This window comes from Ambystoma mexicanum, chromosome 3q (genome assembly GCF_040938575.1).
Source record: "Ambystoma mexicanum isolate Mex_15411 chromosome 3q, UKY_AmexF1_1, whole genome shotgun sequence".
NCBI classification, from domain to species: domain Eukaryota; kingdom Metazoa; phylum Chordata; class Amphibia; order Caudata; family Ambystomatidae; genus Ambystoma; species Ambystoma mexicanum.
Window position 1 is genome coordinate 964,602,553 of NC_090926.1, and position 25,443 is coordinate 964,627,995.

A 25,443-nucleotide genomic window follows, 5' to 3' on the forward strand; every position below is an offset into this window, starting at 1 on the left:
ACGTACGCAAACTGCGCATCCCTTCTTCTGCTTTTTCGTGATGTCACCAAACCTCTGTAATGTCTTCATGCGGCCATCACGCGCGGCGTCGTTATGAACCTCCCGACGTATATAGAAACAGAGGCAGCATATACATATGCATATTCCCGCACACACACAGAAGCTGGGGGAGGTGCTCGTCATTACCCGCGCTCCGTGGGCGCCAGGCAGTGGGCAGGCGCGCCGTGTTATCTGCGCGCCTGGAGGCAGCGTCTCCCTAGGCTGCAGCTCCATCTGTGTGTGGTGAGGAGAGCTGCCGCTGCTCACTACGTCGCTGTTCCCGCGCTGGCTCAGACGCCTTGAGAGGCAGCTCGACGTGCGCACTTCACAGTCCACGCTCCGCGGTGCCTGCGCCACCCTTGCGCCGGATGCCACGCGCCGCGCTCGCGGACTCTCCCTCCCGCAGCCCCACGTACAGCGGTGGGAGAAAGAGGCGCGCAACAGGTGCGCACGTCGCAAACACTCACTTGCGCTCTTCCCTTGTTTTGCGCTGCCCCCAGAGGGGCTGAGGAGCCACAGGTGAAAACTTCCGGGCCGGTGTTCCGCCATGAAGCATGTGGCGCGATTAGGGAAGGATGGCCATTAGCAAGTCACCCTCAGTTCGAGGGTCAGCTTCTTTTTTGCCGAAGGAGTTCGGAGCCATGGATGTTTACCTTTTGAAAGGTGAGTAATGATCATAAAACGGTAATATAAACTTATTTGAAGTGCAAATGTCGTATTTTGTTTACATGGTTTAATTGTGGCATTTAGCCTGTTTCTAAACGACCAGAGTGTTGGTATATGGGTAGAATGAAGGAGGCAAATAGCTATGTCCAGGATCACACGGTGTTGATTAAATGGGAAAGCTGGGAGTAGATCCGGCTTCTGTCCTGATTGCACAGTCCTTAATTGTAACCACGGGGATACGAAATTGCCAAATCTCTAAGCGCTATTATTACAAGCGTGACATAATTCCAAGGATGTCGAATTATGAGTATGCTCCTTAAATGTGTGGTTTGTGTCTAAGGGGTTCGCTTTGCCGGCAGATAAGGGAACTGGGAGAGTAAAGCTTTGCCCGAGGATCACACAGTTGGATCAAAGATGGAGGCCGGGATTAGCAGCGAGGTCTCCCAGTTCCGCATGCAGCAGTCGCTCAGAATAGAACGGGTGCAGTGCACGCAACCTGGAACGCTCGGTCGAGTTCTGTTCTGCAAACCATAACATATGCAGCTCGTTAGAAAAATGTACCAGTCCATCGTTCATGCTAATTGGTTGCTTTGACAGATTCGGTGCAAATCATTCTATCACCTCGAGGTTGCGCGGGCACGAATCATTATAGTGCCCCGAGGTTGTGTTTTGTTAAGTGGGTGAGTGGGTGACTCGTTTGATATGCTGACTTAAAGTCAATTCCTCTTGCGGGTCTGTAAAGCCTCCGAGGCTGCGTGGGGGGGATTTGTCACCATGAGACATATTTTCAGGAGCAGGTCGCCTCCTGAACTAATGTCATTTCACAATGTATATGCCTCCCTCCACGCAATGAATTGCCCTTATGCCACATTTAAAATTAAAATAAAATGTGTTATTTGCTCCCAAAGCAATTGTATCCATTTTTGGACATCGAAAGAATAAAAGGACAAGCCACGTCTGCTTGGATTAAAGCGTGTGCTCCACAGGTGGACCCTGGTCCGACACTTAACTCAGTAGGGACACTCATCTGCTCGCCACACCAACGCACAGTAGCCACCTGCCACCAATTAAGCATGGCCTTGGCCGGCTTGCCTTATGGTCTTGTGCAAACATTTGTCTGAATGCAAGGTAGGTGATGTCGTTAAAGTTGAGTCCAGGGTTCAAACTGCTTTTCGAAGTGGAGCAGGGTGCTCACACTCATTCTGAGGGTGGAGCAGGGTGCTCACACTCATCGTGTAGGCGGGGCACCTTCCCATCATTGATGTGGAGCGGGGGGTTCATTTAAACCCTGCCTGTGGAGGAGGGGCTATCGGGGATGCTCGAGGTTGAGCAGGATTCTCTCGCTGATTGTCAGGGTGGAGCAGGGGGCTCCCGCTGATTTTCAGGGTGGAACAGAATGTTCACACTGATTGTCAGGGTGGATCAGAATGCTCTCACTGATTGGCAGGGTGGAGCAGGGGGCGTTACATTGATTGTCAGGGTGGAACAGGATGATCTCACTGATTGTCGGGACGAGTAGGGGGTTCACACTGATTGCCACGGTGCATCAAGGGCCTCTCTCTGATTGTCAGGGTGGAACAGGATGCTCTCACTGATAGGGGGAGCAGGGGGCTCACAGTGATTGTCAGGGTGGAACAAGGGGTTCAAACTGATTGTCAGGGCGGGGCAGGGGGCTCACACTGATTGTCAGGGTGGTGCAGAATGCTCTCATTGATTGTCAGGGTGGAGCACGGGGCTCTCAGTGATTGTCAGGGTGGAGCAGGGGCTCTCACTGATTGTCAGGGTGGAGCAGGATGATCTTACTGATTGTCAGGGTGGAACAGGATGCTCTCACTGATTGTCAGGGTGGATCAGGGGGTTCACATTGATTGTCTAGGTGGAGCAGGGGGCTCTCACTGATAGTCAGGGTGGAGCAGAGGGCTCTCGCTGATTGTCAGGGTGGAACACAATGCTCTCTCTGACTGTCAGGTTGGAACAGAATGCTCTCACTGATTGTCAGGGTGGAGCAGGGGGCTCACACTGATTGTCAGGGTGGAACACAATGCTTTCACTGATTGTCAGGTTGGAACAGAATGCTCTCACTGATTGTCAGGGTGGAGCAGGGGGTTCACACTGATTGTCAGGGTGGAGCAGGGGGATCTCACTGATAGTCAGGGTGGAGCAGGGGGATCTCACTGATTGTCAGGTTGGAACAGGATGCTCTCACTGATTGTCAGGTTGGAACAGGATGCTCTCAGTGATTGTCAGGGTGGTCAGGGGGCTCACACTGATTGTCAGGGTGGAGCAGGGTGCTCTCACTGATTGTCAGGTTGGAACACAATGCTCTCACTGATTTTCAGGTTGGACCAGAATGCTCTCACTGATTGTCAGGGTGGAGCAGGGGGTTCACACTGATTGTCAGGGTGGAGCAGGGGGATCTCACTGATTGTCAGGTTGGAACAGGATGCTCTCACTGATTGTCAGGTTGGAACAGGATGATCTCACTGATTGTCAGGGTGGAACACAATGCTCTCACTGATTGTCAGGTTGGAACAGAATGCTCTCACTGATTGTCAGGGTGGATCGGGGGGTTCACACTGATTGTCTGGGTGGAGCAGAGGGCTTTCACTGATAGTCAGGGTGGAGCAGGGGGCTCTCACTGATAGTCAGGGTGGAGCAGGGTGCTCTCACTGATTGTCAGGGTGGAACACAATGCTCTCACTGATTGTCAGGTTGGAACAGAATGCTCTCACTGATTGTCAGGGTGGATCAGGGGGTTCACACGGATTGTCTGGGCGGAGCAGAGGTCTCTCACCGATAGTCAGGGTGGAACACAATGCTCTCACTGATTGTCAGGTTGGAACAGAATGCTCTCACTGATTGTCAGGGTGGAGCAGGGGTTCACACTGATTGTCAGGGTGGAGCAGGGGGATCTCACTGATTGTCAGGGTGGAGCAGGGGGATCTCACTGATTGTCAGGTTGGAACAGGATGCTCTCACTGATTGTCAGGTTGGAACAGGATGCTCTCAGTGATTGTCTGGGTGGAGCAGAGGGCTCTCACTGATAGTCATGGTGGAGCAGGGGGCTCTCACTGATAGTCAGGGTGGAGCAGGGGGCTCTCGCTGATTGTCAGGGTGGAACACAATGCTCTCACTGATTGTCAGGGTGGAGCAGGGGGCTCACACTGATTGTCAGGGTGGAGCAGGGTGTTCTCACTGATTGTCAGGGTGGAACACAATGCTCTCACTGATTGTCAGGTTGGAACCGAATGCTCTCACTGATTGTCAGGGTGGAGCAGGGGTTCACACTGATTGTCAGGGTGGAGCAGGGGGATCTCACTGATTGTCAGGTTGGAACAGGATGCTCTCACTGATTGTCAGGTTGGAACAGGATGCTCTCAGTGATTGTCAGGGTGGTCAGGGGGCTCACACTGAGTGTCAGGGTGGAGCAGGGTGCTCTCATTGATTGTCAGGGTGGTCAGGGGGCTCACACTGATTGTCAGGGTGGAGCAGGGTGCTCTCAGTGATTGTCAGGGTGGTCAGGGGGCTCACACTGATTGTCAGGGTGGAGCAGGGTGCTCTCGGTGATTGCCAGGTTGGAACAGGATGCTCTCACTGATTGTCAGGTTCGAACAGGATGCTCTCACTGATTGTCAGGTTGGAACAGGATGCTCTCAGTGATTATCAGGGTGGTCAGGGGGCTCAGACAGACCATGGCAATGGTGGAGGGACTTGCATGGATCCTCTAGGTGCAGCAGAGGAGTTTCACAGATTGCTGTGGTGGAAAATGAGGCGCACATTCGCTGTCGGGATGGGGCTGGAGGGTACAACTCAATGTGCTGGAGGTGGGGGCTCATTCCCATCACGAAAGTGGATCAGGTGGCTCACAGAGACTCTGGCAGTGGTGGAAGGGCTCACACAAACCCTCAAGGTGGAGTAGGGGGGGCATGCACTCTTCATTAAGGTGGAGCAGGAAAGCAGAGTCGTTGCTGAAGTGGAGCTGTGCCCAAACTCCCCAATGAGGTGTGAGAGGTAACTCTACGCTATCCCTGAGATGGACAAGAGGGCTCACACTCATGGTGGGGTGGAGCTGAGGCCCACTGTTATTATACGTGGAGCAGGAGCCTCACACACATCCTCAAGATGCGGCAAGAGGGCTCACACCTGCCATTCAAGTGGGCAAGGAGGCTGACGCTCATCGCCAACTCTGAGGAGAGGCTCGAAAAGATCACCAGGATGAACGGCGCAGGGGGCTCAAATCCCCCCTAGAGGTGATGCAGGGAGTGTACCCCCCTCATGGAGCAAGAGTGGGGTAGCGCAGGGGCTAAGCGCCATTGAGGGTGGCTAGCAAAGGCTTACACTCATGGTTGAGTTGGTGCAGGGCTCAGCCCCAGGGCAAAGTTGAAGCAACTGCGTATACCCATCGGTGAGGTGGCGCAGGGGCTGAACCTCACAGAGGATACTAAGCAGATCCTTAATCTCATTGTCGGGGTGGTGCAGCAGCTCAACCCTTTTGTGGAGGTCGAGCAGGGATTTACACTCGTTGTTGAGTTGATGCAGGCAATACAATCCATCACGCAGCTGGAGGAGGGGCTTAACCTCGTTGTTAAAGTGGTGTAGAGGGGATACCTCCCCCACCCCCCATGGAGGTGGCGCAGGAGGCTGAAACACATTGCTGAGGTGGAGCAGGGACAGCTTTGGCTCAAACTTGTCAAATTGGAGAAGGGGGCTCAGGCGAGTCACTGAGGTGGCAGATAGGACCTCATTGCAGAGCCGGGTGCTGAAACTGGGCGACAGGAGAGGGCGCTCGTGTCTCAAACTCTGCGTGGAGGTACCCTCCCTGAGGTGCTTTTGGGTGCATGCCCCATAATGGCGGCGGAGCCGTGGGTCCTGGCTACCTGGTACCTGCACGGGATCGAGGACAGGGAATGATGCTGTCCCTGGTATTTGTGGTGCAAGTGTCGCCTCCACCGCAGGAAATCGTGAGTTCAGCAGTCAGCCAATGAATGATTGAAGGAAGGGGGCATGGGTAAATTAATCATGGAGGCAACAACTCGTATGACGTTGCGCCGCAAACTGACAGATGAAGCTGTGACGGTGCTCCCCCTACTGGAAACATTTAGCAGGTGCGTAAGCAATCTCAGAAACTGGCCAGGCCTGGGCCAAGAGGCGCCTCAACGCTCCCTGCAGGCGAAGCCCGACCATGACGACCCTCTGCGTCCCCTGCCCGCTCGGCGTTCGAAGTGGGAAGCATAATCCGACCCACCTCACACCCCTCGAAAGAAGCCAGTGAGTCCGCACGTGCATGCACAGAGAAACACGACACGTCGACGTACAGTTAGGGACAGGGGCGTTTGGAAAATATACGATTGTTTTACACGTTGCTAATAGTTCTGCATTCAGGCTGGCAAAGTGATTCAGTGGCACCTGCCAACCTGACTGTGTGACGCGTCCTGGTACCTTTATGCAACACAGAAGTATTGCGTTGCTTTCTGTTTTTAGAAGCCAATTTAGCTGGGGCGAGGTTGGAGGGGGTTCAGAGCCATTACAGGGCGGAGAACTGAGTGGTCAAAAATCAAAGTGCCTATTTTCATGCCAGTCCATAGGGTGCGCAGCCTGGGGTATTCCAGCAAATGGCGCCCTTCTCTACTGGAATCGGTGTTCTCGTATTTCCAGTTTCCTACAGAGGGTCGTGAAAAAAGCCACCACCACATTCCCTCCCCCGATTAACCATGTACCCAACAACCATGCACTCACCCATACCCATTAAACATGTACCCAGCGACCACACACCCACTCATCCCCATTAATCATGTACCAAGCAACCATATAGCTGCCCACATGAACCTTGTATCCAGCAACCATACACCCACCCACTCCTTTAAACATGTACCAAGCAACCATGCAGCCACCCACATTAACCATGTACCCAGCAACCATACACCCCCACCCACCCTCAATCATGTACCGAGCAACCATGCAGCCACCCACATTAACCATATACCCATCAAACATGCATGCACGCACCCTTATTAAGCATGTACCAAGCTACCGTACAGCTACCCATAGCCATTAACCATGTACCCAGCAACCATACACCCACCCACCTACTCCCATTAATCCTGTACCAAGGAACCATGTAGCCGCCCACATTAACCATGTACCCAGCAATCATACACCCACCCACATCTCATTAATCATAATGATGTGTTATTTATATAGCGCCTTAATCCAAAGCGCTTTACAGAGCACATATTTACATACAATATCACCCAACCGAAATTGGTACTCATTTATCAACCTCGGAAGGATGAAAGGCTGAGTTGGCCTTGCCGAGATTCGAACCTGCGACCTGCAGATCACGCTCAGATCGCAGCAGTAAGTGATCAACCCGCTGAGCTATCTTACCGGCTAAACCATGTACCAAGCAAACATGCATCCGCCCACATTAACCATGTACCCAGAAACCATACACCCACCCACCTACTCCCATTAATCATATACTAAACAACCATGTAACCACTCACATTAACCATGCACTCAGCAGCCATACAATACACCCACCCACTGCATTAATCAGGTACTAAGCAACCATGCAACCACCCATCCCCATTAACCATGTACCCAGCAACCATACACCCACCCCCATTAATCATGTAACAAGCATCCATGCATCCACCCACATTAACCATGTACCCAGCAACCATAAACCCACCCACCCACTCCCATGAATCATGTACCAAGCAACCATGCTGCCACCCACATTAACCATGTACTCAGCAACCATACACCCACCCACCATCCCCCATGAATCATGTACCCAGTAACCATACACCCACCCAACCCCATTAATCACACCCAACCCCATTAATCATGTGCCAAGCAACTACGCAGCCAACCACATTAACCATGTACCCAGCAACCATACACCCACCCAACCCAATTAATCACACCCAACCCCATTAATCATGTGCCAAGCAACCTCACAGCCAACCACATTAACCATGTACCAAGCAACAATACACCCACCCAACCCCAGCCAACCACATTAACCATGTACCCAGCAACAATACACCCACCCAACCCCATTAATCACACGCAACCACGGTAACCATGTTCCCAGCAGCCATACAGCCATCCTCCGCCATTGATCATGTAACCAGCAACAATCACCCATCGCACCACCGGTTTGCGTTACCATCACTCGCCTCCCAAGTAAGATTGTAAGCCTATCACGCGGGATTGTTGGCACTCGGAGATGAGGTAGAATGAGCCGATGTTGACATTTTGAATAAAACAATGGCAGAAAACAGAAGAGATAAGCACCTAAAACCTAGCTTATCCGACACCGCACGAACATAGCCCGAGTTTTGTACACATTTTTTTTTCTGAGGTGCTCTCTCGGGCCTTTCGATAGTATGAGGTGATGAGTGAGTAAGGTCATTTTATGCTATGCAATGCTGTTATACTATTGTATGCTATGGCATGATATCAGGGTATCGGGGCTTTAATATGCATGAGAAATCGAGGTCGTCTCTAAGAAGGAGTGTGGCCGAGAGAGTATTCGTGGCCTAAAGGGGTCTTAGCAAAAGACACCAGCAGAAGGGAATCCACACATTTGTAAAGAACACGTATTTCTTTGTATGGCGAATACTTCCAACAAAGAAAACATGTTCACTATACACGAGCCACTGTTGGTTTCCTAGTGCTACATTAGTCTAGTAAACAATGTGTGGGGCTTTTTTAGTGCACAGTACAGACCAAGTCCCTAAGGACTTAAACGTTTGGCAGCTAAAGCACAGTGAGAATACATTATTTGCTCAGGATCACGCACTTTTGTAAAGTGGTGAAGCCAGGATTTGAGGCCAGTTTGCAGTTTAGGCACGTCACCATATATCTTCCCAGCTGTGGTTGGTTCAGCTATGTGTTTGCGTTCAGCTTGCCGGGACTAAAATCATATTCTATATTACAGAGCTAGTTTGAAAAGTATAAAAATCACAAAATAAGCCAACCTGCACATATATCAATACTTACAAACATGTTGAGTAAAGAGTATGACTGCAGCGTTAGTCACCAAACCCTGAAGAGACTTCAAGACACACAATTTAAGAAAATGTACGCTAAGGTCGCCTGCATTAAGTATTGTTTAACACAGCATGGACATTATTATGGAGCTCTCCCATGTCTAAGCACCCAGTATTTGTACTTCTTAATCACCTGAACACCCTATTTGCTGCCATCAAACACAAATCAGCGTTTACACGCTCTGCTGATAATCGAGGCACCTTGTATCTCTTATTTCAAACACAAAGCCCATGAAACAGACCATCTGTGACAAAGCTCTCTAGGCACTGGCTATGAACAGCCAGCTGCACCTGTGCCTTTACATAGCATCCGGGCCCCAGGGTCTTCGTTCACCCCAAGAAATGGCCCTCGCGGGTGTCGTGAAAGATATCCGCATATGCACGGACTCTCCACCCCCTCATACCAAACCCCCCCCCCCCCCCCCTCCCGGAGCCTTTATTCTGATGTTGAATCTCCGTGGGGAGGAATACTTTCACGCCCCTTGTGAAATGAATTCATGAATCCTCCCCAGTAGACTTTGTTACGGGGAGGGTTTATTTCATGACACCAGCAGGACTGAAGGATTGACGTGCGAGGAGTGGTGAATGCGTGCAACCCATGCCTCCTCAGGTTATGGTTGTTTTGTTTTTTTGCCAAGTCTTGGCGCGCATGAGAGCTGACGCCACACACATCTGCTGCTGGTGGCCGATTTAAGAGGAGCCCCGACAGAGCCCTGGCTCAGCAGAGTTGCCAGGGGCTGCTGGTGCTCCTCCCTTGCTCGCCCTTAGCCCACTTAAAGCTCTGGGTACTCTGTATTTGATGTGTTATCTGTCCACGTGCCTCATTTCCCCCACAGTCTTGACAGTTGTAACCCAGCTTGTCCATGCGCCGAAGATTCTCTCAGTCAGTCCCTGTGTCCAGTGGTGGAAATGGAAAAAATGTGGTGGGGGATCCCACAACAAAAGTGCCGGGGGGGAGGAGTTTGGAGTGGGGGGTTCAGGGGGCGTGGTCTAGAGGGGGCGGTAATGGACCTCCAGCAATGCTGGAATAGGTAAAAAAAAAGAAAAAAGAAAACGCCCGCGACGGCAGCATTGCCTTTTACCGCCGGCTTTGGCACGGGTGTGTAACGCACAATGCTCGCTACATGTACAACTGAAAGGAATCGGTTGTACATGTAGGGAGCATTGTGCATTACACACCAGTGACAAAGCCGCGGTAAAAGGTAAGGCTGCCGTCGCGTGCGCTTTTCTTTTTTTAATTTTTTTTAACTATTCCAGCGCGTTTCATGGTCTTGGGCGGCTGACGCTGGGCGGATCCCGAGAACCGGCTCCATATCTGGTGCCGGATCCCGGATCCGCCGAGAGCCGGCCCAATGACCAGCACTGCCTGTGTCCCAAGCTCCTATAACGGCATGAATGCGACCCCTCTGTCCTAACCCCGTCTCACTGGGCTCCCTGACTCAGGTCGTAATCACTGCCAACCACTAGTTCCTCTTCCCACCTCACCCCTCTTTCCCACTCATCTTTCTCCCTGCTCCCTCTTATCTCTACACCTACAACGATTGAAGCCACGGGAGGTGCCAGCAGGTATACATACACTCCCTCTCTCCAGGTGCCCCGAGATTGGGATGACCAGATTTTCAGAGTAAAAAAACGGCACTGCCGCAAATATCAAAGAAGGACTATTCCCCTGACCCCAACAGCCCCCTCAACACATCTCCCCCACCCCTCACGTTTGGCTCCCCCCTCCTCAGTCCCTGGTGTTCTGATCGCACAACAAATTAAAAATAATTTCCATTTCCGGTCCCAGCACAACCGGGAAGCCTGGTCACCCTACCCAAGATGGCCACACTGCATTTCCAAGTGCCCAGTGCTCCTCATATTGTCTGTTGATTTTCCCCAATATCAACGCGCTTTCTGCCCATGTACCCACAAGCTCAACACAGTCTGCACAGGAGTTCCAAATTCCTCACACTGACAGTCCTTTCTTCCACATGATCGCTACATACGGCTTCACACAATGTCTGATTATACACCCCAAGATCCTCACTATGGCCATGTGCAATAAGACCCCCTGTCTCCCTGGCTTGGCTTCTCACACTGTCTTACTGTGAGGCCCTAGGTCAGGGGTGTTGCTAGGTCTGGAGAAGATCCGGGGCTATGCTAATGTCGGGACTGTCGAGACTCGGGGCTAGCTAGCCTTTTGGTTGTAGTCCGTGAGCTTTGAGCCAGGGCTACAACCAAAAGACCAGGGGCTATAGGCCCCTCAGCCCACCCCCAGCAACGCCTCTACCCTAGATCTATAAAGTCTGTCCATATGCCTTAGAATCCTCACAATGCCTCTTTATGTCCTCCAAGATCGCCCACTCTCTGACCATGTGCCCCAAGATCGCCACACTCTAGGCGCTCAAACATCCCATCACTTTCGATCCTGGTGCCCCAAGATCGCCACACTCCAGCAGGTGCTCAAACATCCCATCACTTTCTATCCTGGTGCCCCAAGATCCCCACACTCCGGGTGCTCAAACATCCCATCACTTTCGATCCTGGTGTCCCAAGATCGCCACACTCCGGGTGCTCAAACATCCCATCACTTTCTATCCTGGTGCCCCAAGATCGCCACACTCCGGGTGCTCAAACATCCCATCACTTTCTATCTTGGTGCCCCAAGATCGCCACACTCCAGTAGCTCAAACATCCCATCACTTTCATTCCTAGTGTCCCAAAATCGCCACACTACAGGTGCTCACACATCCCATCACTTTCGATCCTGGTGCCCCAAGATCGCCATACTCCGGGTGCTCAAACATCCCATCACTTTCTATCCTGGTGCCCCAAGATCACCACACTCCAGGTGCTCAAACATCCCATCACTTTCTTTCCTGGTGCCCCAAGATCGCCACACTCCGGGTGCTCAAACATCCCATCACTTTCTATCCTGGTGCCCCAAAATCGGCACACTCCAGGTGCTCAAACATCCCATCACTTTCTATCCTGGTGCCCCAAGATCGCCACACTCCAGCAGGTGCTCAAACATCCCATCACTTTCTATTCTGGTGCCCCAAGATCCCCACACTCTGGGTGCTCAAACATCCCATCATTTTCGATCCTGGTGCCCCAAGATCGCCACACTCCGGGTGCTCAAACATCTCATCACTTTCTATCCTGGTGAACCAAGATCGCCACACTCCAGGTGCTCAAACATCCCATCACTTTCTATCCTGGTGCCCCAAGATCGCCACACTCCAGGTGCTCAAATATCCCATCACTTTCATTCCTAGTGTCCCAAGATCGCCACACTCCACTTGCTCACACATCCTATCACTTTCGATCCTGGTGCCCCAAGATCGCCACACTCTGGCTGCTCAAACATCCCATCACTTTCTATCCTGGTGCCCCAAGATCGCCACACTCCAGGTGCTCAAACATCCCATCACTTTCGATCCTGGTGCCCCAAGATCGCCACACTCCAGGTGCTCAAAAATCCCATCACTTTTGATCCTGGTGCCCCAAGATCGCCACACTCCGGGTGCTCAAACATCCCATCACTTTCGATCCTGGTGCCCCAAGATCGCCACACTCCGGGTGCTCAAACATCCCATCACTTTCCATCCTGGTGCCCCAAGATCGCCACACTCCAGGTGCTCAAACATCCCATCACTTTCTATCCTGGTGCGCCAAGATCGCCACACTCCAGGTGCTCAAACATCCCATCTCTTTCATTCCTAGTGTCCCAAGATCGCCACACTCCAGGTGCTCAAACATCCCATCACTTTCATTACTAGTGTCCCAAGATCGCCACACTCCAGGTGCTCGCACATCCCATCACTTTCTATCCTGGTGCCCCAAGATCGGCAAACTCCAGGTGCTCAAACATCCCATCACTTTCTATCCTGGTGCTCCAAGATTGCCACATTCCAGGTGCTCAAACATCCCATCGCTTTCTGTCCGGGTACCACAAAATCCCCACTCTGCCTATCCACGAGCCCCAAGTTCCCCCCAGGTCTCCCACACTATCCTTGTATCCTATAGCTACACTTTCACCCTAGTCTAAAAAAAACTGCACAGGCTGTAAGGTGTGTTCACAATGTGTGCACATTCTTACTGAATGTGAATGCGTGTTTGTCTCTGATGATAGCAAACATGGGCGGAGCAAGAGGAAAGAGCTTTTAGTATTGTCAAATTCCCTTATCCTTCCAGATGTAAAACAAAATGGCAGAAGAACACGGTGTGGGGGAATGTTTTTGCCTGGTTCTGCATGCTGTGCATTGCTCTTGGTGGGGGGGACTTCCAGGCTGGGTAGAGGTGGAGAGAAACACGCATTGTCATTCGGCTGTTGGTTTCTGCTCCGAGCTTTCTTTCTTTCTCTCCCTGCCCACATATAGTTATATAAAGGGCAGCGGGGGGGGGGGGGGGGGAAGCACTGTCCCAGAGCACTGATGGTATGTAGCATGCAACAGAAAGGAAAGGCATACAAAATAAAGTGTGAACTGCTTGCTTCATGCCTTATGGGTGTGGGTTGGGTGCTCCTGGACGGCAGTCAAGGAGCACTCCTAGAGTTGGGGTTCAAGAGCAAGTTGGTGAGTGTCGAGGATTCAGGAAGGTTGAAGTCTCCTCAATAGGCAATGGGATGCTTGGTCGGGAGCAAGTACAGGTGATGGAAGAAGGAATTGAGTGAGCCTGGAGGAAGTGAGGGAATAGGAGCAAGGAGTTGAGTAGGATGTGCCTGAAGGAGAGGGGGTGAATGTCTGGTGGAGGAGGGGGGTCAGAAGGGTAAGGCTTGCTGATCATACACCCACACCCCCACCACACCACTCAGGCCTGTGAGAGTGGAAGAAGTTAGCATGGCGGTATGAAGGGCGTGGGGACGAGCCACCTCTCTCTGGGAGTTGTGAGCGTCAAAATGGTCGGCGAGGAAGGAAGTCTTGTTGCCTGGAGACAGGGAGCACAAGAGCCGAGAGTGAGAGTAGCAGAGAGGTAGTGGGGAGCAAGAGGGACAGCAAGTCATATGTGGACGGTGCATGGTACAGTTTGGGCGAGAGTGGTAGAGGGGGCATCATGCTGGGACGTGCATGGAATCCCCATTGTGAGACCTGAGGGGGGCTGGTGTATGGATTGCAGGGGTGAGATGACTATGCCTGAGCAGTTTCACCAGGAAGTCACGCAGGGTGATGTCACCCAGTGGGAGGTTGCGTGGTGTTAGGGCTGATATTTCTAGGGCAGGTTTGTGGAGTGGGTCAGTGATTACAGTCCAATGGGTGAGTAAGATAGTCACTCCTGTAAATCATTTCACAGTGGGTCGGCAGTGACCAAGTGTAATCACTTTCACCTTTTGTAAAGCACCCTGGAGAGGGATGGCGGGGTGTGTCCTCATCTACAGAGTTTCCTATCAAAGTGCTCCTCTACTTTTTCAATAAAATGCACATGCATGGTTCATCCCATCTATGTTTCAGTGCCATTTGTCTGGTCCCCTATCGGGTGGTGCTAAATTGCCACCTCTGAGCCAGAAGTAAAAAGAAGCGGTTTTCCATCCACGTTGGGAGTTTTCTTGCATAGCGTTAAACACTGCCTATGGGCTGCACAGCTCCAGGTGCAGAGGAAAAAGAGGGAGCTGACATGAAGAATAGCCGGTGGGGGCGAGTGAGAAGAGCTGGCTTTGGAAGAGAAAGCAGGGCTAGAGGGAAATAGAAAAAGGGTCTGAGGGTTTAGGGGCAAAGTGAGAAGTGCCTGAGGCCGAGGGCAGAGCGGTCCACGTCATTCAGTGTCCGCCCTCTTCCCCCAGAAGGTCAATAGGCAGCTCCTCTCTGCCCCCTGCTTTCACTCTGATGAGTACGCTTATTTGGTGAGCCAAGTGCATCTAAAGTGAGTGACAGGGCGTTAGTGGTGCAACGCCATTGTGAGTTGAGGGGTGGGGCTTCCACACTTTCTTTTTGTTATTCAGAGAGGGGAGGGAAGTCTTTCCTGAAGCGTGCAGCTTTCACCGATTGCCCCACCACTCTGCTTACCAAAAAAGCAAGCGTGCCCATCAGCCCCCTCCCCTTGGATGTGAAAGAACTCATAGCATTGTTATGAGATGGCTCGCAGCTTTGGGGAGGGGCTGATGCTGCCACTAGGCAGGGTTAGGCGCTTGCCTATAATATGCAAATGTCAGGGCGGCAAATGCAACTGAACTTGCAATTAACCATTTTTGTATTATATACATATTTTATTTTATTTTGTATTCTTTCACTGCAGCACTGCAAACTGCAGCAGCAGTCAGGCCAGGCAAGGTGGGACCAGGCACTGTGAGGTGGTGGGTCGCGTCTGGGCGTGGCACTCGCACTTGCAAATTAGCACTGCACATGCAGCAGTGCCCTCAACCCTCGTGACTGATTCTAGGCTGAGGCTCGTGTGATGTAAAAGAGTTTGTCCGTGACCTGCTGGCTTTGGCTGCTGCCTGCTGCCTGTCCCACCCATGCACTAGCGGCAGCAGCCAGCCAGGCCTTCCTTCCGTGCAGTGCGCCAGCCCGGGCACGGCCCCTGCTGAGAGTGAGACTACGAGACTCGCTCCAGAGCGGAGACACACCCGACCCGACACAGGTGAGGAAGGGCGTTCGCGGATTAGTAGGAGGCACAGAGGCCTGAAATAATTGCTTGATAGTTCTAGCTGGAGGCCGTGTCTGGTCGATGCCGGTTTTTATAGCCTCACCATCAATACTAGATCAGTGTTCCTAGAACTGCTAGGGGACCGTTTCTGTTCTTAGATTGCTTCTTGGAAGAGAGAGCCTAGCCTAACTCTCCCTACTCCCATCAGAACCGAATCATCGTTCCTAACCTTCAAGAACAACGCCAAGTCCTGGCTGTTCTCTCACAATTTATGAGGATCTTTACTCTGCCTGCCTTCCACATATAATACAGGTTATGTGTATATACACGCTCACTGTACTTGTATTATAATCTGCCAATGGTATTTTCCCTGTATACTGTGTATATTTTTGGAACTTATCATGTACCAATTGTTTATGTAACCTGTCCTCAAGAGTACGCGCCCGGTTGCCCATGGACCTGGTTTGCGTTTTACAAATAAATTAAACTTCAAACTATGTTTATTTTGAACCTGGCTCCCCGGCTGACAGAATACACACCCCACCATGATTTGCTCCCCCGAAAGCCCTGTCATTTGCTTGCAAGGTAAGTGCAAATGTGGAGTTTTGGGTAGGATGTGTCGGAATCGGCTGTGTGTGCAGTGTACTGAGACGGTGCGGCTTGACACAGTACTCTGTGTTACGTGTGACGCATTGGACTGGCTGATGTCTGCATCCTTTCCTCAAACCTCCTCAAGAGTGGAAAGCGTGGAGGCGAGGAGGACGAGAGGCGCTGCAGAGGCGGTGGCGGTGGCGACTGAGCTGTGGAGTTGCCTCGGAAGGAGTACAAGCTGTAAGCTGCCTACAGCCTCTCCCAGCTAATAGCGGAGCAGCTATTTGCGAAGCGGCTACTTGTTGAGCTGCGGTGATCTCGAGTTGGAACTGGGAGCACGTACGCTGGGAGCACGTATGCCGCACGTGAGAAATAGGTATTTCAGAGCGTATACATAGGCTGTGAGACCAGTTTGGGTCCGCTGAGGTCCTTAAAGGGTCGAGGCATTTTCGGTGTTAGTTACACAGTAAAGTGAAATTGCTGGTGGAGCCTCCTGCATGGTGAGAGCACTCCTACCTGTGGTGGAATAGTGGATGGGCTGTCGCCATCGAGACAGGAGGGTCTGGAGTCCTGCGTGAAACACAGGATCCTGGTCCCGGTCCAATGCAGATTCACTATTGTTGCTACAGATGTGCGTCAGGTGTACACCTTTTGGTGTTACTAGGAAGGATATAAAAGCACGTCCTTTTCAATGAAGTTGGAGAGGCGTGGGCATATGGCCTTAAACCGTGTCGAAGCATATCTCTGTAGCAATTGAATCAGGCGGGGACAGTGGTCCTAAGGACTTTCACCTGCGCTGGTACGGGTGGCATAACTCATAAATTCATCGAGGCAGACGCGAGAGGAGTGCAGACAGTGGAAACGCCACTGTTGAGCACTTCGAGTGGCTGGGAAAAGTCGGTGGCGACTGCTGCCCCAAAACAAACAAAAAACACACAAAAAACAAATGCGAATGAACACACATATCTGGGTACCGGTTGCGAGCGGCTGTGTACATAATAGGAAAAGAGAAAGTGGGAGTGAGTGACAGCTGCTTAGTTTTACTTCAACCAAGGCACTGAGCCTTGTAATTCATTTATATTGTAATTGCAGTTTTACTGTGGAAGTTTTTATCCCTCTTTTTATTGGATCAGTTGTTAAAAGCACGCATGGGCTTTGGGCACCAGAAAACTTTGCTCTTCAGATAATTTTATACTGAATGGACTGATCACGCAGTTAAATGTCCGGGGAGGGGAATCAGTGTGCATGCTTTGGTGAAGAAAGTGGTCTGAGGGTGTTATACTGTAGATATTTCTTAAGCAGCCATTTGGCTAGCACAGCATATTTTGCCTTCACATGGACCGCATGGGTAGTAAAATGATGCTCTGATCACTTAGATAGCAACATAACAACGCTTGCAAACAACGCGGTGGAGGATGGGGCAGGTTATGGCTGGTTCCACGCTAGGCTGTTTGAGAACAATGAAAGCTTGGGGATTCTGGTTAAGTCAGTGTGTAAGCGCATGATTGCCGCCTAGTGCTCCCGGCAGCCGACACTGTGCATGCTCCATTATTTTCCTTTAAACTAAAATCTGTTCTGCCTGGCTGCCTGCCTCTGTGGTAATGTGCAGCCAGCCTATGGTTGGTGTCTAGGTCGTTTAAGTGAGCCTCTTGCCAGGCATGGATTTTTGCAGGCTGGCAACGAGCGCATCTACCAGTAATGTGATGACGTTCCATTAGCGTAAGCGTCAGTGTCCGAGAGCACAGCCCCACCAAATCCTCTTCGAGACATGCGATGACCCCCCTTAAGGCACGAACGGATATACGAGGGCCACATGAGCATGAGCTCTCCATTATTCGACAGCCCCCAGAAAATACAGCACTGGAAAATCCCTTTCTAGTTGGTTCTGTAATCAAAATGCCCCCTGGAGGCTCCCCTGCAAGTTTTCCGTTCTCTTTCTAAAATCTGTGAGGGAAATGACAGGGGGAAAAAGTGAACAGCAAGTTGCATTTGAAAGAGACGTCCGATGGGGCTTCTTTGGAAATAGCAAACATTTTGCTAACGATGACGTTCAGGCGTCACCCGTGCCCCCCTTCTTCCTCGTAAGACGGCTGATTCTCAGCAAGTAGGGGGGTAGTGGGTAAAGGTGCGCGCTGTCAGTGACCTCCACCAGACCACACCACGGTAAGGCTGCCTGCCTGCAAGAATATTGTTAACTCAGTGCCACCTCCATTTCAACACAAATAATTATCAACCGCAGGCTAATCTCCCAGGGCAGCAGGGAATGCATGAAGCACTTTAAAATGTTAAACATCAAAAAGTATAACACGCTGTTCTTCTTTCCCCCTCTTAATGTAGCTATCAGAACTGATGGTATTTTTTTTTTTGTCAGTTGCTTTAGCCTGAGTGTTGTGAACGATATCAGTATTCAGGCATAGCGTGTTTGTGGGGTGCCTGCGAGAGACATGTCCCCTGTGACATCTGTTGGGTGTGATGGATAACTAGTGTTTTGTTGTTTCCGTTAGTGATGTGGGTGCTTGGTGGGAAGTCAGGGAACTGAGAGTGAGTTGTCACTGTTAGACACCAAGGGTAACCCAGGCAGCAAAGCAACATTTGTAGCCATGTTTTTAAAACTGCGTTGTAATTTGTGGCTCCCCAATCATAAACTGTTGAGAGCCACTTCTCAGCAGGGCTTGAAACGTCAGGCTCGTGAACCCAGACGGGTCACATACCAATCTTGTACTTGCAGGTAACCACAACGTTCAGTGCCAGAGTGCTCTCTTAATGCTGTGACCAAAGTGGGAGGGGCAAAGTGACATTATTCTGTGAATAGCTACATTTTATGGGTCTTCCGGAAAGGGCAGTTGGGTTGGAATAGAGCATATCCACAAAGGGGGTGGCTCCACAGCTGCGGAGTTGAGAGAGAGAGAAAGGATGCAGTCCAGATTTGACCTGTTGACAGATACAGCAGCAGGTCCTTTCAATCTTTTCAGGTGAAAGGGACTCGAGCGTCCATGTTGGCAGTCAGCTTGCTTATGACATGGCAATATGCGCCTATCATTCAGGACTTTGAGCGTGCTTCTTGGCAGAGTGCGCGTTACAGGCTGTATTTGCTATAGAGCCCTTCATGACGTCACATAAACCTGTATTTATGAAACACAGAGGCTTTAATTTGACTTCTGAAACCTAACACTGTGAGTAGACGCGAGGGCGAGAGAAGTGCAATGGGATCCGTACACAGCAGAAGACGTGAGTAATGTGTTTGGTGGAGGTAATGCGTTGCAGCAATTGGTAACAAAATGGGGCGGTTGATTGAGAATGGTCAGGCCCCGGAGAGTGGTACCTTGGGGGGGCCAATCCGACAGTTTGCCTAGAGTGTCAAAATTCCTTGCACTGGCCCTGGGCCGGGGCCACTGATGTGAGTGCTTGTTTTTTGTTAAGCAGAAGGGGGTGGGGAGGGTGGAGTCTTTCCTGAATCTGCTGGCGTTCAAGTTTTACTGTGTTTGTGCAGAAAAATGTATATGTACAAACGCAGCAAAACTTTAAACTTGATAGTTTCAGGAAAGGCTTCCTTCACCTCTCTGCCTAGCATAAACCACCAAACGCATACACCAGCCCTCTCCTCACGGATGTGAGCCAACATATAACAACGTATGTGCTCTTTCTCATATGAGGGGAGGGGGCTGATGTGCGGCATTTTTAGTTTTTTTTATCAAGCAGAGTGGAGGGAAGCGTTTTATGCTAGCTCGATATGCACGTGTGCAAGGTTTGTGTATTTGTGTTATGTAATGTGTGTGTGAAGGAGTGCATGAAGAATGGGGGGCTGGGTGCGTCTGTAAATGAGCGACTCCACGAGATGAACTGGGGCGCGAGTCAATGGTGTGTTTAAATGAGTGAGCAAATGTTTTGTAAATGTGTGTGCGGGTGCGCCGTTATGTGTAATGATGGGCCGAGGAGCTGATTTTGGCGAGTAATGGTCGACGTGTTTTTTTTTGGGGGGGTGGGAAGCAGAAGGGTGGTACCGTCTGCTCCCCTGTTGGTCGCAGCGTGATGTCTGATCAGACACCAGGGCTTCAGATATTAAAAAAAATCAACAAAGCAACTAAATGTGTATGTTACCTTTAAATCCAATCAGGTGGGTATCTCACTGGCATATTTCGCGTACTTGGACCCCACGCTGGACAAACCTGGGATTGGATAGAGGGGGCAGAACCTGCAAGTATGTCACGCGCAGATTTTGAAGTGGCCCCTCCCATCATCACTTAGCTCCCCCGCCCGTCTAAAATGTAGGTTTCGTTTGACCCCTGCAGTGAGTGTGAACTGGGGCATTGCCGGGCGCCCAACCTTTCATTTCCCTATCGTTTGACCCCTGCAGGGAGTGTGAACTGGGGCACTGCCAGACGCCCAACCCTTCGTTTCCCTATCGTTTGACCCCTGCGGGGAGTGTGAACCGGGGCACTGCCAGGCGCCCAACCCTTCGTTTGCCTATCGTTTGACCCCTGCGGGGAGTGTGAACCGGGGCACTGCCAGGCGCCCAACCCTTCGTTTCCCTATCGTTTGACCCCTGCGGGGAGTGTGAACCGGGGCACTGCCAGGCGCCCAACCATTCGTTTCCCTATCGTTTGACCCCTGCGGGGAGTGTGAACCGGGGCACTGCCAGGCGCCCAACCCTTCGTTTCCCTAGGGAAGCCGTGCAGAGAGGACGGGGACATCAAGGCGTGAGGGAGCTTACCCTCCTGGGGGAGTTAAGTGCCAGGCTGTGATGCTCCCTTATCCCAGGGTGTCCAGGCCTCCCCTCCAGAGCCCAAAGACTAGGCTGCTTGGCTGACTCCACGGACCAGGGGGCCAGACCTCTTCACATTTGTTCTCGGGGAAGGGCAAGAAAGGGAGAGAGCCTGGCACGCAAAGCTGTACGGCAGGAGGCCACATTGAAGATGTGGACATGTCGGCTAGTCTGGCTTTAATAGTCATGCAAGTAACCCACATACATGTATGCAGGCATATGCACACAAACGTAGGGCGGTAGGATCTCCGAGACAGTGGCAATTTGCTCATTGTCACCCTCCATCACGTATTCAAAAACACAATGCACTTAAAAATGCGCATGAAACAAAGGCATTCCTCTGCCCCTGTTTGGAACATGCGCACAGGGGTGCACATTGTATCATAGGGTCATTCATGACCCTGTCATGCATTTTTCTTTTTAAAGAGCAGCAGCATTGGTGTGACCCACCAATGCATTCCTATCCCTCAAACTGGGATAGGAATGCTTTTTTCTTTTTTTATAATTTCAGTGACAGATGGCTGTAAAAATCATTACCATAACCCACGTCTTCCTGGCACTAACGTATCCAAGAAGAGTGGCCAGTGGCAGCGCATCTTGTGTGTTGCTTTTCAGCCCCACTGAAATGCACAGATCACATTTGAGAATAGGGTGACATGCGCATATTTTAAATTAACGCAAAAGTGCATTCATGTGAATGGGCCAGCTTCAAACGAATGCAAATGAGATCAGGCAAGGAATGGGATTTTTCCGATTGGTTGATGTGAATCCGGCTCATTGCCTTCCTTTGACTTCTCTTTGCTCTTACTGTATGCAAGCTCAGGCGAGCAGCAGGTGGGACTTTATTTGGAGCTAGTGGACTGGTTATCGGTGTACGCTTTGCTCCAGGATAAGGACCCCACTGGACAGACAGGGAGAGACACACAGGTGCATGCCTGCTGCGGATAATTCCTGCTTTTTTTCAATTAAACATTTTTTTTCATTACGTTTGCGTGTGTTTGAATAATACAGTTAGCCATAGCATTTAAGAAATATTTTCAGTTGCACGATGATGTTTGGGGTATTTCTACTGGTAGCGGTACAGTTCTAACATACAGGCAATGTCCTTGCAGCCACAGCAAGCGTTTCCATCACCTTTACTGGGAGTAGAAAGTTATATCATAGTTGTTTAAGACCCTTATAACTATGCTTTATTTCTTGGGAAAGTTGCACAATTCGGGCTAAGCAAAGAGTTCAGCTTTAATGTGGTCTCACAGGGTTCTAGGTCAAAGGATCGACAGTAAAAGGGGCGAGAGGTCAAAGGATCGACACCAAAGGGTCGACAGGTCAAAGGATCGAATTATTATTTATTTTTTTCACATTTTTTTGGGGGGTTCCCCCCAAACCCCCTTTTTTGCCTAAAAATCACTTTTTTCCCTAAACAAAAACCCAACAAAAAAATATGTCATTTAAAAAAAATTCGATCCTTTGACCTGTCGACCCTTTGGTGTCGATCCTTTGACCTGTCGACCCTTTGGATTCGATCCTTTGACTAGACACCGTCTCACAGCAAGTTCATTTGACTATTTTGTGATCTATGTTTTTTTTTTTTACTGATGCTGCCTTTTCATGTCGTCCTTTAGAGATTGTTTGTAAAGCTAATTAAGATAATTGTTGCTCTTGTCATTGACTTGCTTTCCCAGGTAACGAACGAGCTTGAAAACCACGCTGGCTGCTGACCATGACTGCTTCCCTTGCCTAAGTTCTCTCTCAGCCGAGATAGGAGGGGCCATGGCGCTGGACTACTCTGAACTGTCGAATGGCACTGAATTCTGGCTGGCTTCGCCAGCCCCCTACGACAACTTCTCTTCTGACGTGCTGCCCACCAACGCCTCCCGGAACAACACCAAGAACCATTTTGACCGCACCAGCAACGCCATCCTGACCTTCATCTACTTCGTGGTGTGCATCATCGGCCTCTGCGGCAACACCCTGGTCATCTACGTCATCTTGCGCTACGCCAAAATGAAGACCATCACCAACATTTACATCCTCAACCTGGCCATCGCCGATGAGCTCTTCATGCTGGGCCTACCATTCCTAGCCATGCAAGTGGCTCTGGTCCACTGGCCCTTCGGCAAGGCCATCTGCAGGATAGTCATGACTGTCGACGGCATCAACCAGTTCACCAGCATTTTCTGCTTAACGGTGATGAGCATGGACAGATACCTGGCCGTTGTTCATCCCATCAAGTCCGCCAAGTGGAGACGGCCCAGGACAGCTAAAATGGTGAACGTTGCCGTGTGGGGCATTTCTCTTCTGGTCATTATGCCGATCATGATTTATGCCGGGATCCAAATGAATCATGGGAACAGTAGCTGCACAATCATCTGGCCGGGCGAATCAATGGCTTGGTATACAGGCTTCATCATCTACACCTTCATCCTGGGGTTCCTGGTGCCATTAAGTATTATCTGCCTCTGCTACCTATTCATCATCATCAAAGTCAAGTCGTCCGGGATACGAGTAGGCTCGTCGAAGAGGAAAAAGTCAGAGAAAAAGGTGACCCGGATGGTCTCCATTGTGGTGGCCGTTTTCATCTTCTGTTGGCTTCCCTTCTACATCTTCAATGTGTCCTCGGTCTCGGTTATGATTGTGCCCACACCAGCCCTGAAGGGCATGTGGGATTTTGTAGTTATCCTGAGCTACGCCAACAGCTGCGCCAACCCCATCCTCTATGCTTTCTTGTCCGACAACTTCAAGAAGAGCTTCCAGAATGTCTTGTGCCTCTCCAGGGTGAGCGGGATGGATGACGGGGACCGCAGTGACAGTAAGCAGGACAAGTCTCGGCTGAACGAGACCACAGAGACCCAGAGGACCCTGCTGAACGGGGATCTCCAGACAAGCATCTGACTATCAGGGGATGCCAAGTCTGTGGCGTTCGATTGCCAGAGGAGGCCAAGTGTGGGACCCGCTCGGGCGGCCATGGTTGGGAAGGTGCAATACCATTTGCCTCAAGAGAGCTTCGCAGCTGAGGGCCTCTGCCCCATTGTACAGTGTTGAGTGACCCGGAAGTGCAAGGGTTCACGGGATTGCACAGTGCACATATCCTGACATTCTCCATCAGGAAATGATCTAAGCTGCCGAGCGGCGTTGATGAACACCAACGTTTTGTGGAGGCCACGAGATGGAAAGCCTTCTTTGTATGTCCATTGCTCTCCTCAAGAGATTAGATCTCATTGTGCCATTCATTCAATAGGTCTTTGGCAACATTCCCCACAAAGACATAGATTTCATGCAGGTGAAGCCGTGCACACCGCGGCCGGCGAGATCCATTTTACCCATAATGCTCAGCACTGCCTGTTGCCTCGTCGTTGCGAGTGTCTCCAAATGCAGGATGGGTGCGGGATATTTCCAGTGGAGGAGTAAGCATACATTTTATAGGAAGGCTGGCCTTTCAGTGTGTAGAGCGTTCCCCTGGGCCTAGGCCTGCGAAAGGTTTCGGTTTTATCTTGCTGCAAACTCTGCCTCAAAGCTACACGCTTCTACCTTTGCTGTAAAACTCAGTGATTTAAATGTATATTGTGTTCACTGAGAGGTGGGTGTGTGATAGAGGCCAGAATCTGGCTCACGTCTGATTCAGTGCACGACCATTCAGTAAATTCATGTGGGGGTGGGCGGGTTCGGGGGCAGTAAATGTACAATTGCAAGCACTGTCATTATTGATATACATAGTAAATACAGCTCCCACCAGTGGACAATGTGTCAATATAGTTGGTATTTAATCGTTTTCCGAAAAGCGGCAGAGCATTCTTAATGTGTTTATGAGAAAATGTGAAATGGGCTATTAGATTGTATACACTGGATTACGCATATTATACCGTCTTTCACGTGTCTATTTCAGATGTAAAGCAAGAAATGGGAGGTGACAAGCCAAGTGCGACCCAGGACACACAGGAGGCGCCATCAAGGACATTGTGCCTTTAATTGAAATCATGAATGCCTCCCCTAAATTATATTACCTGGCTTCTCCTCAATGACATCGCTGTTGCTTCTCCATAATGACCGCCTTTTTTGATTCTGCAAAATTACATCTTTCCTGCCTCCTTTAAATGACATCACCTTGCCTCTCCCCCTTATTTGCAAAGCTCACACCACACAGGCAGTTGTCTTTCATTGCTTGAACAATAGGTGTTAACCACCCAAACTTAATTCCACTCATTTTTATTGATTTTATAAGGATGAAAGGATGACTTCCACTCACTGGGATACAAACACATGACCTGGAGGTTATACACTGATCTTTGAAGCAGTAGTCCAACTCACTGAGCTACTGTTTCATACAGTGGGCCTCATTACAAGTATGGTGGAATCTCGGCGGTAAATCCACTGAAATACCACCAAACGGATTTACAGGTACCGCCATTTCGTCCAGCGGAATTACTGCCAGATTTCAAGTGGTGGTAGGTGGTGGTAGTCCACATTGGAGTCCATGGGGATTTTGGCAGAATTACCACTGGCGGTAATTCCGCCAATTTGGCCCTTTTTTGCCTGTAAAGTGGAGGAATCACCTCAAGCATTCTGCTGGAGGCTTTTCCTCCACTTTGCCTACACACCCGTAGTTCGGTTTAGTGGTGCGGAGTAATGTAGTGGTAACACCACTGCATTACCACAGTGCTTGGCCACACTGCCAAACTTGTAATGAAGCCGATTGTACTGATTTAATTCCTTACAATTTGTGTATTTTCTTGCAAATGATATAATTTTAAATGCAATTAA

The 25,443-nt window shown here is 50.5% G+C and overlaps 1 protein-coding gene across 1 annotated transcript; it reads left to right on the forward strand.

Annotated features, from left to right (window-relative positions):
* The first annotated feature begins 366 nt into the window (after positions 1-366).
* Positions 367-24,426, forward strand: SSTR2 (somatostatin receptor 2). Its single transcript, XM_069655100.1, has 2 exons — positions 367-702; positions 22,368-24,426. Exon 2 carries the CDS (start codon positions 22,456-22,458, stop codon positions 23,575-23,577), a length of 1,122 nt encoding a protein of 373 aa, XP_069511201.1. The 5' UTR covers positions 367-702; positions 22,368-22,455; the 3' UTR covers positions 23,578-24,426.
* The last annotated feature ends 1,017 nt before the right edge of the window (positions 24,427-25,443 follow it).